At 42.2% G+C, this 21,903-nt stretch overlaps 1 protein-coding gene across 1 annotated transcript in view; it reads left to right on the top strand.

Moving 5' to 3' along the window:
• sigirr (single immunoglobulin and toll-interleukin 1 receptor (TIR) domain) overlaps positions 1-21,903 on the top strand; it is a 40,119-nt gene that overhangs the window by 13,181 nt on the left and 5,035 nt on the right. Inside the window, exons 2-7 of the mRNA XM_063062111.1 lie at positions 2,619-2,826; positions 8,527-8,651; positions 9,324-9,470; positions 11,016-11,159; positions 11,766-11,868; positions 16,719-16,869. Coding sequence (XP_062918181.1) covers positions 2,619-2,826; positions 8,527-8,651; positions 9,324-9,470; positions 11,016-11,159; positions 11,766-11,868; positions 16,719-16,869 — 878 coding nt within the window. The remainder of the gene's footprint in view (positions 1-2,618; positions 2,827-8,526; positions 8,652-9,323; positions 9,471-11,015; positions 11,160-11,765; positions 11,869-16,718; positions 16,870-21,903) is intronic.

The following is a 21,903-nucleotide window of genomic DNA, read 5'->3' as shown; positions in this document are numbered from 1 at the left end:
TCATGGACTTTGGTAGAAGGAATAAAGGTGTAGTCTATTTTCTAAATGAAGAGAAAATTCGAAAATCAGAGGTGCGAGGGGACTTGGTATCCGTATGCAGGATTCCTTAAAGGTTAACTTGCAGGTTGAGTCAGTGGTGAGGAAGACAAATGCAATGTTAACATTTATTTTGAGAGAACTAAAATACAAAAGCAAAGCTGTAATTCTGAGGCTTTATCAGGTATTGATCAGACTGCACTTGGAGTATTGTGAGCAGTTTGGGCTCCTCATCTAAGAAAGGATGTGCTGGCATTGGAGAGGATCCAAAGGGAGGTTAAAAAGAATGATTCTGGGAATGAAAGAGTTTATGTATAAGGAGTATTTGATGGCTCTGGGCCTGTACTTACTGGAGTTTAGAAGAATGAGAGGGGATTTCATTGACAGCTATCGAATATTGAAAGTCCAGGATAGAGTGGATGTGGAGAAGATATTTCCTATAGTGGTTGAGTCTAGGACCCGAGGGCATAGGCTCAGAATAGAGGGACGACCATTTACAACAGAGATGAGAAGGAATATCTTTAGCCAGAGGGTGGTGAATCTGTGGAATTCATTGCCATGGGGACAGCTGTTGAGGCCAAGTCATTGGGTATATTTAAAGTGGAGGTTGTTAGATTCTTGATTAGTCAGGGTGTCAAAGGTTACAGGGAGGAGGCAGGAGAATGAAGTTGAGAAGGATAGTAAATCAGCCATGCTGGCATGGCAGAGCAGACACGATGGACTGAATGGCCTAATTCTGCTCCTATGTCTTATGGTCTTAGTATTTCTATCTGAAATGATAACTAAATATACGTGTTTATGGGAAAGCTGAACAAACAGCAATTGCTATGAAGAAAACTGAGTGATATTGAAACTACATGCTGTGGTGTCTGAGAGTGCTGGAGCTTTCAAAGGACTCCATTTAAATTCCAGTGTATAAAGTCAGAGTGCTAATGGGAAATTTAGATTTTCTTGTCCAGAGCTTGTTTTCTTGTGTGGGCTCACTTCACACAATTGTCGAAAAACAGTGTCAAGCTACTTAAGTCAATGCAGTTTGATTTGGTTTAAGTGGTCCCAGCAACTCTGCTCCAGATTGTCTATAACAACTAGCAAACATTCTACCACCTCGTGGGTTGGTAAATTGGGATCTTTCTGCGCAACATGCAGAAGTTGTCGGAACTCGGCAGGTTGAGCAGCATCTATGGAGGGGAACAAACTGTCGATTTTTCAGGCTGAGACCCTTCATGAGGACTGGAAAAGAAGGGGGAAGAGGCCAGAATAAGAAAGTGGGGGGAAGGGGAAGGAGAACAAGCTGGCAGGTGATAGGTAAATCCAGGTGAGGAGGAAGGTGGGTGGATGAAGTAACTAGCTGGGAAGTGATAGGTGGAAGAGATGAAGTGCTGAAGAAGAAAGAATTTTATAGAGCAGTGGACCATGGGAGAAAGGAAAGTACTAGGAGCACCAGAGAGAGGTGATTGGCAGGTGAGGAGAAGGAGTAAGAAGGGAGCCAGAATGGGGAATAGAAAAGGACAGAAGGGCGAGAGGGTAAAAACAACCAGAAGTTAGAGAAATTGACATTCATGCCTTCAGGCTGAAGGCTACCCAGACAGAATATGAGGTGTTGCTCCTCCAGCCTGAGTTGAGCCTCATTATGACAGATGAGGCCATGAACGGACATGTATTTCTGTTCTGCTGAGTGGAATGTAAACATATATCTCCATACAGGGGGAAATTCAACCTGTCTCTGATATCACCACCCAACGTTCCATCTCACTTGTGCTCTCATTTCCAAGCAGCACATTGCTTCCATTCAGATCTGTAAAATCTGCGAATACTTTGCCTGAAAATCTAGATGTGAAATGCAGAAGATAATACTTTTGGATGAGTGGGACAGAAGGTTCAATGTTATGGTTCCTGGACAACATCCAGTGATTGAGGAGGATATCAGATGAGGACAGGATTACCCTTAGTATTGATATCTCCATTTATAGACAGGGGTTCCCCAGACCGAAATGTGAAGAATGTCCAATTGGATATAATTTTGTATTCGTTAGGCAGCAAGGATGAGAATATAATTTTTAATATAGAAACTTCTCATAATTATTCCTTACTTTAGTCTCATCAGACGACATCTTTCTGGTGACACCTCCTCCCCACCACCACCCCCCCATTGTGCCATTTGGTTAACGGAAATTTGCCCTTACAGTATTCACAAATCGCTACCCAAAAATCTGATATGCAGAATAAAATTTGCTCATTGGAAAGAAACCTGTGCATATAGGACGAGGGTTCTTGCTACAGAAAATCATGATATGGACAGTTTTCTTGGAATAGATCCCTTGTCCTGTTCCCCTCCCCTATCACTGTAACACAAGGATTGCCTGTATAATTAAAGATGTTTCAGCTTTGGCAATGCCCTTACAGACAGAAATACCTGTTACTCTTTCTGTAGAAGAGATTTTGCAGATTCTATTTTTTTTGCAGGGAAGACTTCTGAATCACTAATAAATATGTTGTGGTTAATGGATCATAGCAATGACCCCTTAACCACAATAATAAATGTACTTTAAACTTTAATGTGTATGTGTTTTTGTTTGCTTCAGACGGTTTCTGTAACCATCCACCTGAGTTCCTGGCACCTTCTACAAATGAGACTTACAAACTTTCCTTGGGATCTTGGGTTGTGTTGAATTGTACAGTGAAGATACTCTACGATCACAAGTTCAATTTGTGTGACCCAAGTATCCAGTGGATTAAGGACCAGCAGGTGATCACCAACAGTAGTAAATACATCCAGACTGACAATAACAGGTAATATAATTGATCAAATCTTCAATTCAGTTATTTATTGGTGGACAACAAAATCATGTTAATCTGTCCCTTCAATTAACCAAGCTAATGATCTATTTCAACTTAGACAGGTTTAGACACTGGAGTTGCTTTCTTTTTCCAATCCCTGATCAAGTAGGTCACTAACGAGAACTGTTAATGTTTGTGTTTGAAGAATGTAATTCAGTGACAATAAGGGAGAGAAATTAACAGAATGAACAAAGGAGGCCATTGGCTTATTGTGCCTGAACAGATTTTTCTTAGAACAGTTCCATTCTTTTTATTCAACTTCTTTTTACACGTGCATATTTTTCCTTGAGTATCAATCCAGTTTTTTCTGCATATCACTACTGAGTCTGTTTTCATCACACCTTCATACTCAAGTCAAGTTTATTGTCATTTAACTATATATATAACGTATATAACCATAAAATGTCTATAGAAACAAGGCAATAGTTCTCTGAAGCAGGGTGTAAAGCACAGTCGTACACATAACACAGACACACTAATTTATGAAGGTAAGGATAAAATCTACAGATGAATCACACATGAGTAACAAACTAAAGTGCATTAATATTAAATATAGTAAGATACAGAACACATTAACCAGTGGCACTTCGAATACGAATAGTCATCCAGATCACCACAGAAATATAGACAAGGATTCCTGGCTACTCAAATGCCTTCTTTCAACTTTATTTTTCTCTAGGAAGAGCACTAGTTCTAACTGCCCTACAGACTTTCACTTCCTTAATCCTACATTCCCTGCACTGCTTCCTCAATCATTGCTTTTCGACCTGCCAGCCAGACTGCCTATTTACTTTCTGTGCGCTGGGCTGGGAATGCTTTTGAAAGCATTAGCCTAAAACGAGCTCTGTTACTATCTTTTTATTCGTGATTCAGAAGTACAACTAGCTATCTTAGGCTAATGCGTTCCAGAAATTAGTACTAAAGGGGGAAAGAATCTCTAATGAATTCTAGAACATAGAACATAGAATAGTACAGCACAGTACAGGCCCTTCGGCCCACAATGTTGTGCCGACCCTCAAACCCTGCCTCCCATATAAGCCTCCACCTTAAATTCCTCCATATACCTGTCTAGTAGTCTCTTAAACTTCACTAGTGTATCTGCCTCCACCACTGACTCAGGCAGTGCATTCCACGCACCAGCCACTCTCTGAATAAAATACCTTCCTCTAATATCCCCCTTGAACTTCCCACCCCTTACCTTAAAGCCATATCCTCTTGTATTGAGCAGTGGTGCCCTGGGGAAGAGGCACTGGCTATCCACTCTATCTATTCCTCTTATTATCTTGTACACCTCTATCATGTCTCCTCTCATCCTCCTCCTCTCCAAAGAGTAAAGCCCTAGCTCCCTTAATCTCTGATCATAATAGATTATAATTCTGCTGCATGTTCTATCCTCAGAAATACCTGTGAAGTATTTTTGAGTGTGATATGAATATATATAAATCGTGTTTGCCTTTCTGTTCTTTGAGCGTGCTCCCATTCATTATTTTACATTATGGCCCCATCTGGTGGCAGATTAATGACATTTGAAGCAAAGAATGTCAATAGATATTTTTATTCGGGGCACATTTTTCATAACAGGTTAGCTTCAAAAACTAATTTCTATTTACTTTGGAACGAAATTGTAATTTGTGCTCATTCAGGTGTAATTTGTGGATTCTTCAAAGTCACCCCTGACTGCAGACTTCCTAGGAATTTCACATCCCAGACCTACAAGGGATACACAACCTTATTTAAACCACACATCTGCATTGTATAAAGAAATCTAGATAGAGCTGTCTGATAGAAACGTGGAAGGCTATGTAGAAGGAAGATTGATCTTAGAGTAAGTAGGCTAACAGTTTGGCACAACATTGTGGGCTGAAGGGCCTGTACTGTGTTGTCATGTTCTGTGTTTGATAATGCAGAAAGCAAATGTGCACTAAAGTACTGAGAACAGATACAGGGCCCAGCATGTACTGAAATACCAGTTTGAAGCACCCTAATTTCTGCCCAGGTCAAAACTGAACTTGATTTGCTGAGCTGGGCCTCCCATTCTGTAAAAATTGGACTTGGAACAAGCTGATCTATGACATCCCTCAATAATCTAAAGATCTGCTAACACAGACATGATGAGGTAATAATTCAATGTCCATTGAACTGCAATCTAGCAAAACTCCTACTTTCCAGAGGAAAGAAAATTGGGAGACAAGATTCAAGGTAACACAAACTGCTGCGAGGTTTTGTCTGATTCCGACTTTGTTTTTCTCAAACTCATTGTGCTACCACATCATTGTAGATTGCATGTTGTGTTACCCCGGTCAAAGTGCCATTTTTTTGTGTTATTGATGTTCAGTAGCTGACAGAATTCATCCTAATTTGTGAACTGGAGCTACATATGAAACTTTTATCATTATAACAATTGGGAACAAGGATCAGAACCTCCTATGAAAATTCCCCTCCCACAACTGCTCAGGGGGCATCAGCCCAATCAGTGTCTACATGGTATTACACCTGCAGTTGGATGATGTTGTGCCCATCAAACATTGAGGTAGTCAGTGTAAACAAACCCACAATCTTTCTAAGATTATAAATTATGGATTTGGGGAAAACAAAATGGAAACTGCTGCCAGGTGCTTATTGGTTCATCTCCACATTTCTTACCTTCCCACTATTTCCAGTATAGCATCTGGAGCTTAATATGTTTATGCAGTGATAGCCTTTGGGAAATAAATAATTATAGAATCTTAGAATGAGGCAGCATGGAAGGAGGTGATTCTGTGTACTCTGTGTTGGCACTAATTACACACAATCACCTGCTGTTTTTCTGTAGTAATTCTCCTTTTAGCATTTGTCTAATTTTGGGGGAAAATACCACTGAATTTATTTATCCTTATAGGTAATGTATACCAGACCATCATAACTTATTGTGGAGCGGGGATGGAGGGACATAATCTTGTCTTTGTCTTTTGGCCAACTGCTTTAAATCAATGTCTTTGGTTATCAATTTCTTTGCCACTAGAAACAGACACTATTGGTTTATTCTTTTAACTGTTTTCATAATTGTGAACATTCTCTCTTTTAAACGGTTCTAAGCAGAACAGGCGTAATTTCACAAACCTAACTGAAAACTTTCATTGGTAGTACCATTCTGGTAAAACACTTCACCTCTTACACACCCCAGTCTTGTTCCCAAAGTGTGGCATCCAGACATGGATAATCTGTTCCAGGTGGAAACTTTGATTTATAAAAGTTTAGCCTAAGTTCTTTGCTATTGTACTCCTGGGCTCTATTTATCAAGCTAAAGATCTTCTGTGTGTGTTCTCAAACAGCCTCTTGTCCTGCTACTTGCAAAAATTGCTTTGTATCATTTACTTTATCTTTCTTTATGCCAACACTCAAACCTTAATGCTTCTCTATATTAAATTTAATCTCCGAAAATAGGAAGAAAGTTAGCTACACAAGAAGTTGCTAATACAGAGATGATCAAAAACTTAGTCAAAACAGTAGGTTCTATGGATCATCCTTTGAATGAAGACTGCTGGAGCATGTATGAGAAAACATGCTTTTTCATAATTCTTGCAGTTGTAGATGAAGGACATTAATAGTTTTTGGAGGAAGGATATGGAAAATTACTTCTTGTGCATTAGAACTTTAAATGGAATCTACTTACAATGCTTTTGTGAAGATGAAGACCACAATTGTTATTATAGAGTCATGGTTATATAGAGTCCCTCAGCCTTCTATGACCAAACTGACCATCAAGTACCCATCTGTACTAATCCCATTTATCAGCACATCTTCCATAGCCTTCTATACCTTGGCAATTCAGCTTTACTTCTTTAGAAAATCAGAGAGCACCAGGCTGTGCATTTCAGATTTCAGCCACCCTCTGCGTGGAAAAAAAATTCTTCCTCAGATTCCCTCTGAACATACCAATTACCCTAAATGTGTATCCTTAAGTTTCAGATACCTCCGCTGTTGGGAATGTTTTCTTACTATCTCTCATCATAGAAGCAAATAAGACGTTAAAAAAATTCCAAACATATTGTTGGGTTTATTTCTAGAAGAATAGGAATGAAATTCACCTTTGATTGTTACATTAGCTGCATGGAAATGTCAACTATTGATGATCCACGGTCTCTTGTCAAACTCAATTCCTGGTTTAGTATTTTTATATTCATTTAGTGCTAATAACCACTAATCTGTTTGCTCCCCATAGTTAAGAAATGGAACAAGGATGTTATCTTTGATTTGGACTGCATTTTTGCACAGCTATAACACATTAGTTTAATGGCATAGATTTGTTTGGATGAATTACCTTAAGAACAGGTACATGTTTAAAAGGGAGGAAATCATTAAAGTATTTATAGGCAACAGAGCTTTTTGTACCTTCAGGATATTCCGGATAACTTTACAACCAAATAATATTCAAATGTATTCAACTGGCAAAACCCTGATCACCACTACAGTTGAGCAACACTGATCATTTTGCACAAATGGATTTTTTTTCTAATTGCATTTCTTTTTCTTGTAAAAATGTCTATCATTTGTTTCTCTTGTGAATGCTGTTTTTATGATGTTACGTGCCTGTGATGCTGCTGCAAATAAGTCTTTCATTGCACGAGTACTTGTGCATACAAGTCATTGGCTTTGTATTATTACAGCACAGTTCCGTAGAAAGCAGTGATGCAAGTGAGCCGATAATGTTGATGGCAGACTGTTCTTCCTGTCCGTACACAGCATCAGGAAGGACAGGCTGCAATCAAGATGATCTGTTTGTTTGCATCATTGCTTTCTATTATTGCTCACCCTTTGGCAGTGCTACATGAGAAAAGTAACTAGGTACGAATGGCTTCCATGGGGTTGTCCCAGTTAAAAAACCTCTCTTTCTTCTCTGTTTATGACTTGTTTGAAGAATTTATCCAGATCTTCGGCATGTTTGTTGTTGCACTTCAACTAATTGCCCAAGTCACGTGTAAAGTTTTAAGAGCCATTTCGTTTGCCAGGTCCATAAAAATGATAGAGACGTAACAGGTGTTCCAGTACTGGTCAGGGAGTTGGGTAATGCAGAAATGCTTCCAATGAGGTATGGACAAAAACAGAGGTAAGTGGTTTTGATAATGAGTTTTGGAGCTTAGTCAAGGTCGAATTAGAGACAGTCTGTCCCGAGCTTAGTTACCGACACTATGTGGGTAAAGAAGTCAGCACTTCCCGCACAATAGATCACAGGGGAAAATAAGATTTTGTTAAATATAGAGCACCAGGAAAATGTATCTTCTATAAAAGGTCTTCAGTGAAAATTGCCTGCCAAATAGCCTCTTTCTATGCTGCACTTTTACTCCATTCTGAGACATCGTAGAGTAGGAGCTGGTTATTCATCTGGTTCAAAACTCTCACCAATGCAGCATTCCCACAAAACAGCACTAAGCATGAAGTCAAAATCTGGTAAAGATCTCAAATCCACAACCTTCTCACTCAAGGGGTGAGAATAGCATTGCATCTGAGGCTTCCTCAAGTGAAGTAATTCTGCATGAGATGATGGAACGTGGAGGGAGAAGTATTATAATGTGGTAACATGTGGACAGGAGCTGCTGCTGCGATTGAGAGGTTCCTGCCCAAGACAGGTACTGGATCTAATGCCACTGATCCCACTTTTTCTTTGGTCATCAGGCTTAATGTTTCAGAGAAGATTCTCTCCAGCTTTCTGAATGTCAGCTTGGCAGATGAGGCTGATTATGGGACCTTCACCTGTTTCATAAGAAAAGAATCCATGACCTTCACACTGGAAAAGACAGGTGAGTCAAACATTGTTCGGTTGTTGTTCCTCCAGCAGCAAATGCCAAGGTTTTGTTCTTTTGTCTTTCTCTTTATGTTTTGCTCATCTTGAGGTGTATTGGATCGAAGTAGAACAGATTTGGCTATGTGTTACCAGACTTGAACATGGTTGACATTGCCTTGAGTAGAAATCATATCCTTGCTTCCCAATAATTGCATCCCTTACCTTGATCAGCAAAATAAAAGAGCTATAAAGATATGGTTGGTGCTGTACAATCTCAGTACCATCTCAGTGGATAGCAATGTATTTCATTCTGAGAAATGAAGATCCCCTCTGCTTTATGGTCCTGCTCTAAAGTTTGTGCTAGGACACTCTGTAACCTGTTAGATTCGCAAAAAAAAACTGCTGATGCTAGTATCTGGAATATCACCAATCTGCTGGAGGAACTCAGCGTGACTAGTGGCACTTGTGGAAGGAAAGAAACTGTTGGCATTTCAGGATGAAACTCTGCCTCAGGACTCTTGCAGCGTTTCAGCACAAAATATCACCAATTTCTGCTCGCCCACCGATGCTGAGTTACTTCAGTAATATTTGTGTTTCTGTAACCTGTTACTTTGGTACCCTGATTAATCAGTGATCCTTTTGAGCAGCCTCGGTGCTTTCTAGTTATTGTTTACTGTCTCTCTCTTAGTCGTAGATGTTGCCAGTCATGTCCCAGCAGTACTGGGTGCCCTTTTGGTGCTTGCTGCATTACTTCTGGTTGGATTGCTGTACGTGAAGTGCAGACTGGATTTGCAGCTCTGGTACAGGAACAAATATGGAGAGTTTGAAGTCAATGGTAAGTGATGTTTATTCCTGAAGTTTACTTCAGTTACCAAAATACTAATACAAGATGTCCTGAACCCGCCTGCAATGCTTCACTTGACCTGAAAACGTCCTGAATATTCTGTTTCAACCCTAATAAGACAGAACTCAGCATGCTGTTTTATTAATTGTAAATAATAAATGCTGGAGTACTGTATGCCTTCTGACTGGGCAACACCTATGGTGAGAGAAACAGAGTTACGAATGCAAGGCAGCTCTATCTAGAAATTCAGTTTACTGCTCTCTTCACAAGTGGTCCTTGAACAACATCTCACGACATACGCCTGTTTCTTCTCAGCTGACCAATCACAAAACCCCCTGGGTTTTCTAAATTCCAGGGAGCACAATCCTACATTGTGAAATTTGTCAGCATAACTAAACCTTTGCCATCATTTTATGATATCATTTTGGTTAAGACAATGCTGCATCCTCACCAAGGCAAATTCACTCTTCCTGAGGGATGGTGTGAGAGTTGTTCATATTTCTTCAGCTGTAGTCTGTACAGCAGTAACATAGTGTTTATCCTGCTATGTTCCAGTCCACTAAACACTGTATAAAGGGCTAATATTCTGGTAGCCTTTTTGATTAAAACTATGTAAATACTACACCCCAATGTCACAAACCTTTGTGCTCGGTGGCCCATTTATATTCTGGAGCCGAAGCACGCTGAAATTGTTTGCATTACATGCATATTGAGATATGTATCTTGCATGAAAACTGAAATAGGTCCTAACCAGAGGGTTGATGCATGCTTTGTGTTAATTAAAGAGCCATGCTGTCCGTAGGTCACCTGTGGTGAATTCTGGTGTGTCTGTTACCTCAGGGAGGTGTCTCCTTTCCTTCAGGGCTACTAATCATCCCACCTGCATCCACTGCTGGTCCTCAGCACTTTAGACCAGTCCTCTCACCAGGCAGTGTCACGATCTCACCTTGATCATCTGCCCAATCACAACCCCTTTCACTAATCTCCCTTGCACTGTGTACCTTAAGATGGTGGTGCAGTCATTCGTGCTGCTGCCACACACCCCCATGACCCGGGTTTTAGCCCGACCTTCAGTGCTTTCTGTGAGGAGTTTGCATATTCTCCCTCGACTGTATAAGTTTTCCCCCATGCTCCGATTTCCTCAGACATCCCGAAGTCTTGCTGGTTGGTAAACCTGCAAGTGTAAGTTGTTCCTACTCTGAGTGTGTGGCGGGGGAATTGGAAGATTTGATGAGCAGGTTGCAGTGCATTAATGGACAGAAGAGAATATTTTGAGATCTGGCATCGACTTGATGGGCCAAATAATCTGCTTCTACATTACAAGAATTTATGAACATACCTGTATATAGTGTTCTTTCTTCACTCACCCTCTTCCCCTTATGGGATCTGTACACTACTACCAAGTCTGATATTTTCTGCATATGGCAAGGGGTCAGCTAGATGACAATATTGGGACAAGATTCAAAATTTCCATTCTGCAAATGTGTTGATCAGGAATGCTGGGCTGTTAATTTCTACTTGTGATTTTCCTCCCAGATGGTAAGCTGTATGATGCTTATGTTTCCTACGTATCTGCTGATGATGACCGGAAATTCGTCAACTTCATCCTGAAGCCACATTTGGAGAACCGATATGGCTACAAGCTGCACTTAGATGACAGTGATATCCTGCCGGGGTCAGGTACCTCTCCTAAGCTGTTAATCAGAAGTCTGTTACACTTTCTCTGTTCTGGGCTGCAGGCCCTAGGGAGGAATCTAGATGCCAGGATACATTTCTTTCCAGTGCTGCCAGCTACCAGTCTCACCAAAGTACCTATTCATGATGAGTAACTTAGTGAATATCAGCAGACAACTTGGCAGTGAGCAGCATTTGGGCTGAATTGTTCATATGCACATGTTCGATCAGGAATCATTGAATAAAATCCAGGAGCTGAGTTTCATTGTCTCTTTTGCAGGGACATTTAGAGCCTTTACTCTCTCTACCTTGTTCAAGACTGACAAATTGGCTTTGACCTTGAGCTGCTTGGTTTGTGAGGCTATAACACGCTCTTAATTTCCATCAGCCTTTAAATCTCCACACAACCTAAAGCCTTTTATGATTCAAACTCACCAGGATGTATGAATAAGGAAACTGAGAATCTGTACTGAATCATGAAGTGATTTATAAATTTACTTGAAAAAATATCCTTGTCATAAACTTGTGTGCCTTACATAGCTAGTATGATGTAATATCTCCTCAAGCCTCTTTACTAGTTTGCCATTCTATAATGTTTCTCTTTTGATCTAGAGCCCTCTGCAGAGCTAATAATGAACATTAGTCGCTGCCGCCGTCTGATCGTGGTATTGAGCAAGGTGTACCTGGAGCAGGACTGGTGCAAGCTGAACTTCAGGTATTATTTACTCTATTGAGCTGAGAAGTGGCTAGGAGCGAGGCAGTGTGGTATTTACTGTACAGGCTTTTCAAAGAATGTCCACAGGATTTGTGGTTCTCTTACTGATCAATGATCAATTTAACATACTCTTCAACTCTAGTGCAGTTCTGAGCAGTAGTGTGTCAGGACTTTCTTTGTTGATTTCAGTGCAGCCTTCAATACCATCATCCCTCAGCTTCTGCAAGAGAAACTCTCCAAACTCGACCAGGTCCCATCTGCAGGTGGATCTCAAACTTGCTCTCTGACAGGAGGCAGTGTGTGAGACTAGGCAAGCACTTCTCCACAACCCACTCGCTCAGCACTGGGGCACTGCAGGGGTGTGTTCTCTCCCCTCTCTTCTCTGAACCAGTGACTGCATTTCAGTGATCCATCTCTTGAACTTATCAAGTTGTGGACTAATCACCGGAGGCGAAGAATCCAATTACCACCAGGAAGTAAACAAGTTAGTATCTGATGCAATCACAACAACTTGGAGCTGAATGCCCTGAAATTGCATCTCTAACCTCAGGAGGAACGGGTCTGCTCTCTCCGCCCACTTGTCACCAACATCTCTACAGTTAGCACCGTTTCAACATTCCGGTCCCTGGGCATCATTATTTCACAGGATCTCCTGTGGGAGAACCATATCTCCTTCATTAACAAAGAGGCTTGGCAGAGGATGCACTGCATGAGCTAGTTGGTAAATTTCTTTCTTCCCCAGAACAAACTGGTGCAAATCTATACTGCTGTCATGGAGAGTATCCTCACGTCAGCCATTACTGTCTGGTTTGATTCAACGTGCTCTCACAGTATCCAAAATCTACAGCAGGACAATAGAAAAGATTATTGGCCGCAGTCTACCATCACTGCAGGGACTTGTATGTGCCCAGGACAAAGAAGTAAACAGAAAAAAATCACTCTGGACATTAACCACCCAGGAAACTGACTTTTCCAGAAGCTCCCTTCTGTAAAGCACTATAGGTCAATTAGAACAAAAAAATTCATATCATCTTTAAATTTGTCTTTTCCCAGGCAGTTAATCTGATCGACCATTCTAGTTAGCCCCACTCCCCTCTACTGATTACCTCAGTCACTGCACTGCTCTGTAAACACTTTAAACCACTTTTTAGAATGCTGTTTACATTGTAAATATATACTGGTGTTATACACATTTTTCCATATCTGTACTACTAACATTATTTTTATATAATACTTTATTCTGTATAATTGTTGAATGTTGTCATTCTTTGTGCATATGAAGCCAGGTGAGGGAAGCGGAGGGATGGAGTTGGGAGACAGGCATGTAGGTGAGGGGTGGAAGCCAACATGGGTGGAGGGTAGAAGAAAACACTAGAGGGCCAGATGGAGGTAATTGGGGAGGTGGAGACAAAGGCTGAAGTGTGATGTGATAAGTAGGGGACAAAAATGCAATAAGTGCTGGAATTTGATGAATAAGGAAGGTGATAATGGAATTTAAGAGAGAGGTGAGTAGATGTAACCCAACAGGGAGGAGTTTCGGTGGGTAATGGCAATCAGGGTTACCTGAAATTGGAAACTTCAGCATACATACCTTTAGGTTATAGACAATCCAAACAGAATGAGCTGTTCTTTGTCTAGCTTACAGTTGACTTCACCCTGCAGTAAAGAAGGTCAAGCATGGACAGCTTGGTGTAGGAATGGGAAGTGAAATTGAAGTAATACATAGCCAAAAGTTCAAGACGGATGTTGTAGACAGAACACAGGTGCTCCACAAACCAGTTGCTTAGTCTCGTTGGTGTAGGAGAGGCCACGTTGCACTTCAGAGGTTAAGATTGTTTGCCATGTCTCAGATTGTATTTAAAGAACTGGCGAACTCTGTATTTATTTACAGATGGTATAACTAAATTATTTTTTAAATATAATGGATTACACGTTAGTGATATCACTAGCTAGGACATACATTGTATCCTTAAACAATGCACCTTTTGACAGTGTTTATAATAGGAGATATAAATACAATCTAATCTAATATGGCCTGTGAGTTTTGTCAATTGAACACATTTCTGCATATTTAATTCATTTGATATCAATAGAGTAGAGTGTGCAAGAAGGTGGATTCAACTGATTGGGGGGATGGTTAATATTTGTTCTTATTTAACATCAGCAATCAAAAATTACTTTCTCCCTCCTCAGTCTGTAAAATGTATGTAAATATTTTCCAATGCAGATGCTCCTTAGAAAACTGAGAAGAAAAGCAAAAGGATAAATTGTTAGGAGGGAAATTTTACAGATTTCTTTGAAGGCTGAGATTTGCTGTCTCCTGTGTTGTGTGAGCTCAGTGCTGCAGGGGACCTCAGATGACACTTGCTAACACTGCAAATCCTCCTGCTCTGGATAAGATAAACTAATACAAGTCATTAGCTGAATCTGAATGATCTTATTCAATAGGACTGGTTTCCACATTCAGCCTATTCAGCCACCAAGAAACTAATGCAATATTTCCAAGAATAAAATAAAGGAGATGGGCAAACATATATTGGAAATAAGAATCTAGTTGTACTCTGTAGGTTATCAGTGAGCTAATACTGTGGGGAAACTGATGGACTGGGTATGGCTCAGTCTTGTCTGATATTGCTCGTGGTGGAAGTAGTGTCATTTATATGAAGGTAGTATCTTGTGCAGCCAGTCTTTATAGTAAAGCAAATTTTGAACCTTGCTGAGAGCAGGCGGTAACCCTCAGTCACCACCTCATGTCTACCCCTTGAAGAGGGCCTCACTCCGACTAATTATAAAACTGCCTCTGACACCATCACTGACCTCATCAACTCTAGAGAGCTCCCATCCACTGTCACCAAACTCATAATTCCCTTACCCCATGCTGCTCGCTTCTACCTCCTACCCAAGATCTACAAACCTGACTGTTTGCGTGGCCTATTGTCTCTGCCTGCTCATACCGCACTGAATTTGTGTCCTCGTACCTCAACTCCATTCTATTCCCCTTGGTTCAGTCCCTTCCCACCTACATCCACAACATCCTGTAACTTTCAATTCCCTGGCCCTAACTACCTCATTTTCACTTTGGATGTCCGGTCCCTATACACTTCTATCCCCCATCAAGAAGGCCTTAAAGCTTCTTTCTCAATAAAGGACCCAACCAGTTCCCCTCCACCACTACCACCACCACCCCATGTCTGGCAGAATTGGTCCTCAACAATTTTTCCTTCAGCTCCTCCCACTTTCTCCAGACTTAAGAGGAGGCCATAGGTGCCTACAGGGGCCACAGCTATGTCTGTCTTTTTGTTGGCTACATTGAACAGTCTATGTTCCAAGCCTTCCCCAGTAATGCACCCCACTCTTCCTCCGATACATTGATAATGTTCACCCTTGCTGAGCTCATCAATTTCACCAATCTTGCCTTTAACTTCCACCCAGCCCTTAAATTCACTTGGTCCATTCCTGACACCTCCTTCCCCTTTCTCAATCTCTGGAGATAAACCATCGGCCAGCATTTTTTTCATATGAACCTACCAATTGCCACAGTTGTCTTGACTATATCTCTTCCCACCCAGTCTCCTATAAAAATGCTATTCCCTTTTCTCAGTTCTTTCGCCTCCGCTGCATCTGTTCCCAAGATGTGGCTTTCCTTTCTAGGACATCAGAGATGTTCTCTTCCTTCAAAGAACTTCCTCCACCATTGATGCTGTCCTGCCCTGTATCTCCTCCATTTTCCAAACATCTGCACTCAACACATCTTCACACCACGTTAACAGTGATAGAGTTCATTTCGTCCTCACCTATGACACAATGAGCCTCCACGATCAAAGCATCATTCTCCGTAACCTCTGCCATCTCCAAAGGGAGGCTACCACCAAATATAGCTCCCCCTCACCTCCCGCTTTCCACAGGGATCACTCCCTCCACGATTCCCTTGTCCATTCATTCCTTTTCTCAAATCTCCAGCCCGGCACTTATCCCTGCAACGGCCAAAGTGCTACATCTGCCTGTTCACCTCTTCCTTAACCTCTATTCATGGTCCCAAACAGTCCTTCCAGGTGAGGCAAGACTTCACTTATGAATCCGCTGGGGTCATCTAATGTGTCCAGTGCTGCTGATGAGACCTCCTCTACACTCGCAAGACCCGTCGTAAATTGAGAGATCGCTTCATCAAGCACCTCTAATCCATCCGCCAAAATCAAAACTTCCTGGTGGCCAAATATTTTAATTCTGATTCCCATTCCCTTTCCAACGTATCAATCCGTGGTGTCCTCTTGTGCCACAATGAGGCCACCCCCAGGTGGAGGAGCAACATCTTATATTCTGTCTGGGTAGCCTCCAACCTGATGGCATGAATATCAATTTCTCTTCTGGTAAGACAAAATTCACTCCCCTCCTATTCCTTACTCTGGCCTCTTACCTCTTACTCATGCCTATCACCTACCCCTGGGTCTCCTCTGCCTTCCCTTTCTCCTATGCTCCACACTCCTCTCCTATTAGATTCTTTCCTCTCCAGCCCTTTACCTTTCCCACCCATCTGGCTTCACCCATCACCTTTAAGCTATCCCCTCCTCCCACTTTTTTATTCTGTCATCTTGTCCCTTCCTTTCCAGTCATGAAGGAGGACCTTGGCCTGAAGCGCTGACTGTTCGTTCATTTCTAAAGCTGCTGCCTGACCTGAGTCCCTCCAGCATTTTACATTTGTCATTTAGAATGGCTAAAGCCTGAATTGTACAGATTAGTTTATGTCCAACTACAGGTCCTAATATCTAAAGAGTGGTGTAAGACTCAGTATTTGCCATTATGGTTTGATTTGTGTAGTCGGAGTACTTACAGATATACCTTGCAATCCACAGAGAAGCCCTCTGGAATCTGCTGGATCTCTCCAGGAAGCCCATCTTTATCATGTTTGAGAACCATTACAGAGAACTGTCTCACCCTGCCATACAACTCCTTAAAGCGCAGAGAAAAAACATCACTGTCCTGCTCTGGACTGCTACATCAATGGTACAGTGTCTTACCTTCAAAGCTAACTGTGAATGAAACACGAATCAAGAACTATTTTAAATATTTTTTGTACATTCACACACAAGAATGCAAGATGACATTTAAAGATTGCATTTCATGATGAGATGATCAAGAAAAAGAATGGGGAAGTGGGAGCCAGTGCTGTATGAGGTCTCATTCTGCATGATGTATCCTTCACTAGTAAACCAGCCCTCACTGAATGGGCATACTGAAGCAAGCATGAAGATGAGGTGCAAACTTCAAAGTTCACTAAATGGTGAGAACATGCAGATCCAGAGCTTAGTATCATTACAACAGATCAAATTTAAATTCGTCACTGGAATGTTTAGACCATGAGGCGTAGGAGCAGAGTTGGGTCAATCGGCCCAAAGAGTCTGCACCGCCATTTTATCATGGCTGAACCATTTCTCTCTCATCCTATTCTCCTGCCTTCTACCCATAATCTTTCATCGCTGACTAATTGAGAACCTGTCAAGCACCACCTTAAATACACCCAGTGACTCCACTGGGGAACAGACAGGAGCAGGGCTTTGCATTGTTCATTTGTATAAAGGAACTCAGTGACCTACCCTAGGCCCAATATATTGAAGCAATTATAAAACCAAAAGACACAGGAGCATATTAATTGGCTGATCCAATTTTTCTCTCAACCCCAATCTCCTGCCTTCTCCCTTCATGCCCTGACTAATGAAAAATCTATCAAGCTCTGCCTTAAATATACATAAAGACTTGACCTCCACAGCCACCTACTGAAACAAATTCACCACACTCTGGCCAAAGAAATTCCTTCACGTCCCCATTCAAAATGGATATCCCTGTGTTCTGAGGCTGTGCTCCCGGTCCTAAACTCACTCACCATAGGAAAACTTCTCTCTACATCCACACTACTTAAGCCTTTCAACATTCGATAGGTTTCAATGAGATCCCCCTCATTCTACTAAATTCCAATGAGTAAAGGTCCAAAGCCATGAATTACTCCTCATACAATACCCTTTCAATGCCAGAACCATTCTCGTGAACCTCCTCTAAATACTCTCCAATGTCAACACACCCTTTCTTAAATGAGGGGCTAAAAACTGCACACAGTACTCCAAATGAGGCCTCACTAGTGCCTTATAAAGCCTCAGCATTACATCCTTGCTTTTATATTCTAGTCTTCTCAAAATGAATGCTAACATCGCATTTGCCTTCCTGACCATTAACAACCTGCAAATAGTGTATCCTGTATTAGGACTCCCAAGTCCCTTTGCACCAGTTTTGAATTTTCTCATTTAGAAAATAGTATTCCTTCTACCAAAGTGCATGACCATACAGTTCCCAAAACTGTACTCCATTTGCCACTTCTTTGCCTATTCTCCTAATCCATCCTCGTCTTTCTGCAAACTCTTTGATTCCTCAACACCAGCTGCCCTTCCACCTCTCTTTGTATTGTCTGCAAATTTGGCCACAAAGCCATCAATTCCATCATCCAAATCATTGACATACAATGTAAAAAGAAACGGTCCTAACATTGACCCCTGTGGAACACCACGAACCACCAACAGCCAAGCAGAAAAGGCTCCATTTATTCCCACTTTTTGTCTCCTGCTAATTGCCCAATGCTCAATCCATGTTAGTATCTTTCCTGTAATACCATGGACTCTTATCCTGTTTAGCAGCCTCATGTGCAGCATCTTGTCAAAGGCCTTCTGAAATTCCAAGTACACAACATCCACTGATTCTCCTTTGTCTATCCTGCTTGTTATTTCTTCAAAGAATTCTAACAGATTTGTCAGGCAAGATATTTCCTTGAGGAAACCATGCTGGCTACAGCCTACTTTTATCATGTGCCTCCATGTACCCCAAAACCACATCCTTAACAATCAACTCCAACGTCTTCCTAACCACTCAGGCCAGGCTAACTGGCTGATAGGTTCTTTCCTTCTGCCTTCCACCCTTCTTGATGAGTGGAGTAACATTTGCAATTTTCCAGTCCTCCAGAAGCATTCCAGAATCTAGTGATTATTGAAAGATCATTACCCATACCTTCACAATCTCTTCAGCCACCTCTTTCAGAGCACTGGGGTGTAGTCCATCTGGTCCAGGTGATTTACCTACATTCAGACCTTTCAGTTTCCCAAACATCTTCTCCCCACTAATAGCAACAACAGTCATCCTGCTCCTTGATACTCTTGGGCTTCCGGCATACTGCTAGTGTCTTTCGCATTGAAGACTGATGCAAAATACTCATTCAGTTCGTCCACTATTTCCTTGTCCTCCATTACTACCAGCATCATTTTCCAATGGTCCAGTATCTACTCTCAGCTCTTTTTTCCCCTCTGCAAACACTTGCGTATCTTTTTTGAATTTGTTGGCTAGCTTACCTTTATATTATGGATGTCCAGTCCTTATATACTTCCATCCCCCATCAGGAAGGTCTCAAAGCTCTACGCTTCTTTTTGGATTCCAGACCTAATCAGTTCCCCTCTACCACCACTCTGCTCCGTCTAGCAGAATTAGTCCTTACTCTTAATAATTTCTCCTTTTGCTCCTCCCATTTCCTCCAAACTAAAGGTGTAGCTATGGGCACCCATATGGGTCCTAGCTATGCCTGCCTTTTTGTTGGGTTTGTGGAACAATCTATGTTCCGTGCCTATTCTGGTATCTGTCCCCCACTTTTCCTTCACTACATCGACGACTGCATTGGCGCTGCTTCCTGCACGCATGCAGAACTCGTTGACTTTATTAACTTTGCCTCCAACTTTCACCCTGCCCTCAAGTTTACCTGGTCCATTTCCGACACCTCCCTCCCCTTTCTAGATCTTTCTGTCTCTGTCTCTGGAGACAGCTTATCCACTGATGTCTACTATAAGCCTACTGACTCTCACAGCTATCTGGACTATTCCTCTTCTCACCCTGTCTCTTGCAAAAACGCCATCCCCTTCTCGCAATTCCTCCGTCTCCGCCGCATCTGCTCTCAGGATGAGGCTTTTCATTCTAGGACGAGGGAGATGTCTTCATTTTTTAAAGAAAGGGGCTTCCCTTCCTCCACTATCAACTCTGCTCTTAAACGCATCTCCCCCATTTCACGTACATCTGCTCTCACTCCATCCTCCCACCACCCCACTAGGAATAGGGTTCCCCTGGTCCTCACCTACCACCCCACCAGCCTCCGGGTCCAACATATTATTCTCCGTAACTTCCGCCACCTCCAACGGGATCCCACCACTAAGCACATCTTTCCCTCCCCGCCCCCCCGCATTCCGCAGGGATCGCTCCCTACACAACTCCCTTGTCCATTCATCCCCCCCATCCCTCCCCACTGATCTCCCTCCTGGCACTTATCCGTGTAAGCGGAACAAGTGCTACACATGCCCTTACACTTCCTCCCTTACCACCATTCAGGGCCCCAAACAGTCCTTCCAGGTGAGGCATCACTTCACCTGTGAATCGACTGGGGTGATATACTGCGTCCGGTGCTCCCGATGTGGCCTTTTATATATTGGTGAGACCCGATGCAGACTGGGAGACCGCTTTGCTGAACATTTACGCTCTGTCCACCAGAGAAAGCGGGATCTCCCAGTGGCCACGCATTTTGGTTCCACATCCCATTCCCATTCTGACATGTCTATCCACGGCCTCCTCTACTGTAAAGATGAAGCCACACTCAGGTTGAAGGAACAACACCTTATATTCCGTCTGGGTAGCCTCCAAACTGATGGCATGAACATTGACTTCCCTAACTTCCGCTAAGGCCCCACCTCCCCCTCGCACCCCATCTGTTACTCATTTTTATGCACACATTCTTTCTCTCACTCTCCTTTTTCTCCCTCTGTTCCTCTGAATATACCTCTTGCCCATCCTCTGGGTCACCCCCCCCCCTTGTCTTTCTTCCCGGACCTCCTGTCCCATGATCCTCTCGTATCCCCTTTTGCCTATCACCTGTCCAGCTCTCGGCTCTATCCCTCCCCCTCCTGTCTTCTCCTATCATTTTGCATCTCCCCCTCCCCCTCCAGCTTTCAAATCCCTTACTCACTCTTCCTTCAGTTAGTCCTGACGAAGGGTCTCGGCCTGCAACGTTGACTGCGCCTCTTCCTATAGATGCTGCTTGGCCTGCTGCGTTCACCAGCAACTTTGATGTATGTTACCTTTATATTTCATCTTTTCCCTGAGAGCTTTTTTATTTGTCTTCTGTTGGATTTTTAAAAGTTTACCAATCCTCTAACTTCCCACGAATCCTTCTCTACTATATGCCCACTCTTTTGCTTTTATTTTGGCTTTGACTTCCCTTGTCAGGCACGGCTGCATCATCCCACCTTTACTACTACTTCTTTGGGATTTATCTACCCTGTGCCTTCTGAATTCCTCCCAGAAACTCCAACTATTGCTGCTTTGCTGTCTCCCCAGCTAGTATTTCCTTCAATCAATTCTGGCCAGCTCCTCCCCCATGCCTCTGTAATTCCCTTTACTCCACTGTAATACTGATACATCGAATTTTAGCTTCTCTCTCTCAAATGGTAGGGTGAATTCTGTCATATTATGATTGCTGCTTCCCGAGGGTTCCATTACCTTAAGCTCCCTAATCAAATCCAGTTCATTACACAACACCCAATCCAGAATAGCTGAATCCCTAGTGGGCTCAACCGCAAGTTGCTCTAAAAAGCCATCTTGTAGGTATTCTACAAGTTCTCTCTTAGGATCCAGCACTAACCTGATTTTTCCAATCTACCTGCATATTGAAATCTCTTCATAACTATCGTAACATTGCCCTTTTGACAGACATTTTCTGTCTCTCATTGTAATTCGTAGCTCACATCCTGGCTACCGTTTGGAGTCCTGTACAAATCCCATCAGGATCTTTTTAGCCTTGCAGTTTCTTAACTCTACCCACAAGGATTCTACATCTTCTGATTCTCTGTGACCGCTTTCTAAGGATTTGATTTCATTTTATTTTTGCAACAAAGCCACACCACCCCCTCTGCTTACTTGCCAGTCCTTTTGATGCAGTGTGTATCCCTAGATGTTAAGCTCCCA

Source organism: Mobula hypostoma, chromosome 11 (genome assembly GCF_963921235.1).
Source record: "Mobula hypostoma chromosome 11, sMobHyp1.1, whole genome shotgun sequence".
Taxonomy (NCBI): Eukaryota; Metazoa; Chordata; class Chondrichthyes; order Myliobatiformes; family Myliobatidae; genus Mobula; species Mobula hypostoma.
Note: the sequence above shows the minus strand (reverse complement) of the source record. Positions and strands in the feature narration are given on the sequence as shown.